The 2741-nt window shown below is 41.3% G+C and overlaps 1 protein-coding gene across 1 annotated transcript in view; it reads right to left on the reverse strand.

Annotated features, from left to right (window-relative positions):
* The window catches only part of LOC101854983, a 19155-nt gene that overhangs the window by 8265 nt on the left and 8149 nt on the right, over positions 1-2741 (reverse strand). Inside the window, exons 7-8 of the mRNA XM_013088291.2 lie at positions 2034-2229; positions 692-790 (exon numbers count right to left, since the gene is read on the reverse strand). Of these exons, the coding sequence (XP_012943745.1) occupies positions 692-790; positions 2034-2229 (295 nt within the window). The remainder of the gene's footprint in view (positions 1-691; positions 791-2033; positions 2230-2741) is intronic.

Raw genomic sequence — 2741 nt, forward strand, 5'->3', positions numbered from 1 at the left:
CATGTATAACATTCAGCTGTTGACCCAGCAGCCATAGTCAATGCAGCACGTCGCTTTTAAGATCGAAATTGGGTCGATTCATTAAATATTTACTCCATTTCTATTTCCTTCTTTTAGAATTAATTGAAAACACTGAAACCAAAAGAAAAGCTCACCGCAAGCTACAATTAATGCCCACAAGTCGTGGAATTGGGGCTTTCAAATGCTCAAAATGTGACAAACACCTATTTCACAGAATTGGTCTCATTGGTCACAGCACAAGCCACAAGTTATCTTAATACTTATTTCCTCTACTACTCTTGAATAAATTATCCTTATCTTTGACGCTTTAGTCATTGTCCGATTTTGACGGACGAATTATAATTTTTATATTCTTTTCTTATTTATTTGTTTTGGTTCAATTGATGTTTTTTTTTTTTTTTTCATATATTGTTCCCTTTTTTCTTTTCCTTTATTTCGTTTTTTGTTGTAATTGTTTTTTGAGTTAGCGTGGGGTGGGGTTGGGATGGTAATACATCAATAATCAGTTAGAAGAGTAGGCGAAAATGAGACATAAGAACAGACTGATGGGACATTAAAAAGGACAAAGAGGTGAGGAGGAGTGACAAATAATATGTTTGGGTGGGGACGAGGAGGGGACGGGGAGGGGACCGGGGGGGGGGGGGAAGAGGCGAATGGAATCGTTACTCACCCTCTTCGACGTACAAGTATGCAGACGGATGGGAGCTACTCGTTCCTGCGTGGTCTGAGCCACCCAAAGGTTGGCGTCGTTGTACCCTCGAGCGACAGTCTATGGGAAGACAGACAACCGGGGTTTTGTGGTTTTTTTCAGCATTTATCCATCTATCATTGATAGAAGTCAGGGTATTTGGGATTGAAGGAAGTGGGTAAAATTAGCGTGAAAATGCTCACCAAAATTTGGTGACTTTCAGAGCTTGAGTGTCCTTGAAAACTGTAAATTTACATTTTTGTACCTTTTTGATACACCCAAAATCTACACCTAGCCTTCTCAGACTAGGGCGAAAATCTCCCTCGGAGGACCTGTGTGCAAGTTGCGCACGTTAAAAATCCCTAGGTGGTCTAAAATCGATAAGAGTAGGCTTCGTTTCGGCCGCCACCCGGGCAAAATTCAAAATCTCCCACCAACTGAAATAAATGTTTAATGTGTCCCACGCGCTCAATAGTATAATCTTATGCAGTTATGAGTGCCGTATAACACTCATAAAAAAAAGACATACGCCCATTCCTTGATACCAGAGAAAGACAAATTCCCATTCTTTAACATCAGCGAAAACAAACACCCAATTTATAACATCAGTAAAATAAAACACTCATCACATTTTTTTACACCAGCGAAAGACAATCAACCATTTTTCGACATCGGCGAAGAAAATCATCCATCCTGAAACATCAACGAAGACAAACGCACATTCTTTAGCACCAGCGAAAACAAGCATTCTAAACTGTCAGAAAAAGCAAACATTCTAACCTGTCAGCGGTAAATAGATACGTAGATTTGCATGTGTGCATGTGTGCGTGTGTGCATGTGTGAAAGTGTGTATGTGTGTTTGTGTGTATATGTGTGTTTGCGTAAGTATGTGTGTGTTTGTGTGTTTGTGTGTGTTTCTCTCTCTCTCTCTCTCTCTCTCTCTCTCTCTCTCTCTCTCTCTCTCTCTCTCTCTCTCTGTGTGTGTAGTATTTGTGTGTGTGTGCCTCCCTCATAGGTGCGTAGAAAGCATCTATAGGTGTAAATGTCTGAGAATGTATAGAAATATGTAGTTGTAATAATACTGACCTATCTGCACTTTTTATGGTTTTGAGTTACGTTGCGCTGCCATTGGAAATATGAGCATGGCCCTTCAGTTACGTCTGTTTGCCATAGTGAAATATCCTATTTGTAGTGCAGATACATCTTCCTGCCTTAAACACAAAATGCAGAATGGGTATAGGTGTCCATTTAAACGAAGATGCATAAAAAGTATAAGTTTTGCGGACACGTCGGTATGCCTTGGCACGGCAGAATAATTCCAAACCTTTTGCCCCATGGCGCCCGGCTGGCCAAATCGGAACCAGCGATGGTAGTAACCAATCTTGAGGGGAATGTCCTTATCTGACTCCATAGAGAACATCTCTTCACCGAACGACTCTTGGCTCATGTTAGCGGAAGGGATATTGTCCATACCCGGGACTGTGTAGAACAAGCGGTCGATTTTGGAGTATTTGGTGAATCTAGAATGAATTGAAGAGAGCATTTTGATAGTTTTAAAAGTTATGAATAGTATTATAGAGTGCCCACCGTCACATTTTTGTTTTGATTTATCCTGTGTGGGTTAGTGTGTATTTGTGAGCGTGTATTTGTGTGTGTGTGGGGGGGGTGTACATATCTTATACACTCCACTCCATTAAAAACACCTCTCTTTTCAAACGCGCATTGATATTTCAAATGGCACGTTTGGAGATGAGTTCACAAGTTTTAGTTAGTGTTATCAACTCTCGTTTTGTGGCATGCTCGAAACGGGCAAAACATCATTTTTTTTTCTTTACTTTGTATGTTGGGGGTGGTGCAATAGTGTGTGTGTGTGTGTGTGTGTGTGTGCGAGTGTGTGTGTGTGAGTGTGTGTGCGAGTGTGTGTGTGTGTGTGAGTGTGTGTGTGTGGGTGTGGGTGTTGTGTATCTATGTTTGTGTTGGGGGGTGGGGTGCATGTGCGTGTGCGTATGTGTGTGTGTTTGTGTGTGTGTGT

Source organism: Aplysia californica, unplaced genomic scaffold, assembly GCF_000002075.1.
Source record: "Aplysia californica isolate F4 #8 unplaced genomic scaffold, AplCal3.0 scaffold00718, whole genome shotgun sequence".
NCBI lineage: Eukaryota > Metazoa > Mollusca > Gastropoda > Aplysiida > Aplysiidae > Aplysia > Aplysia californica.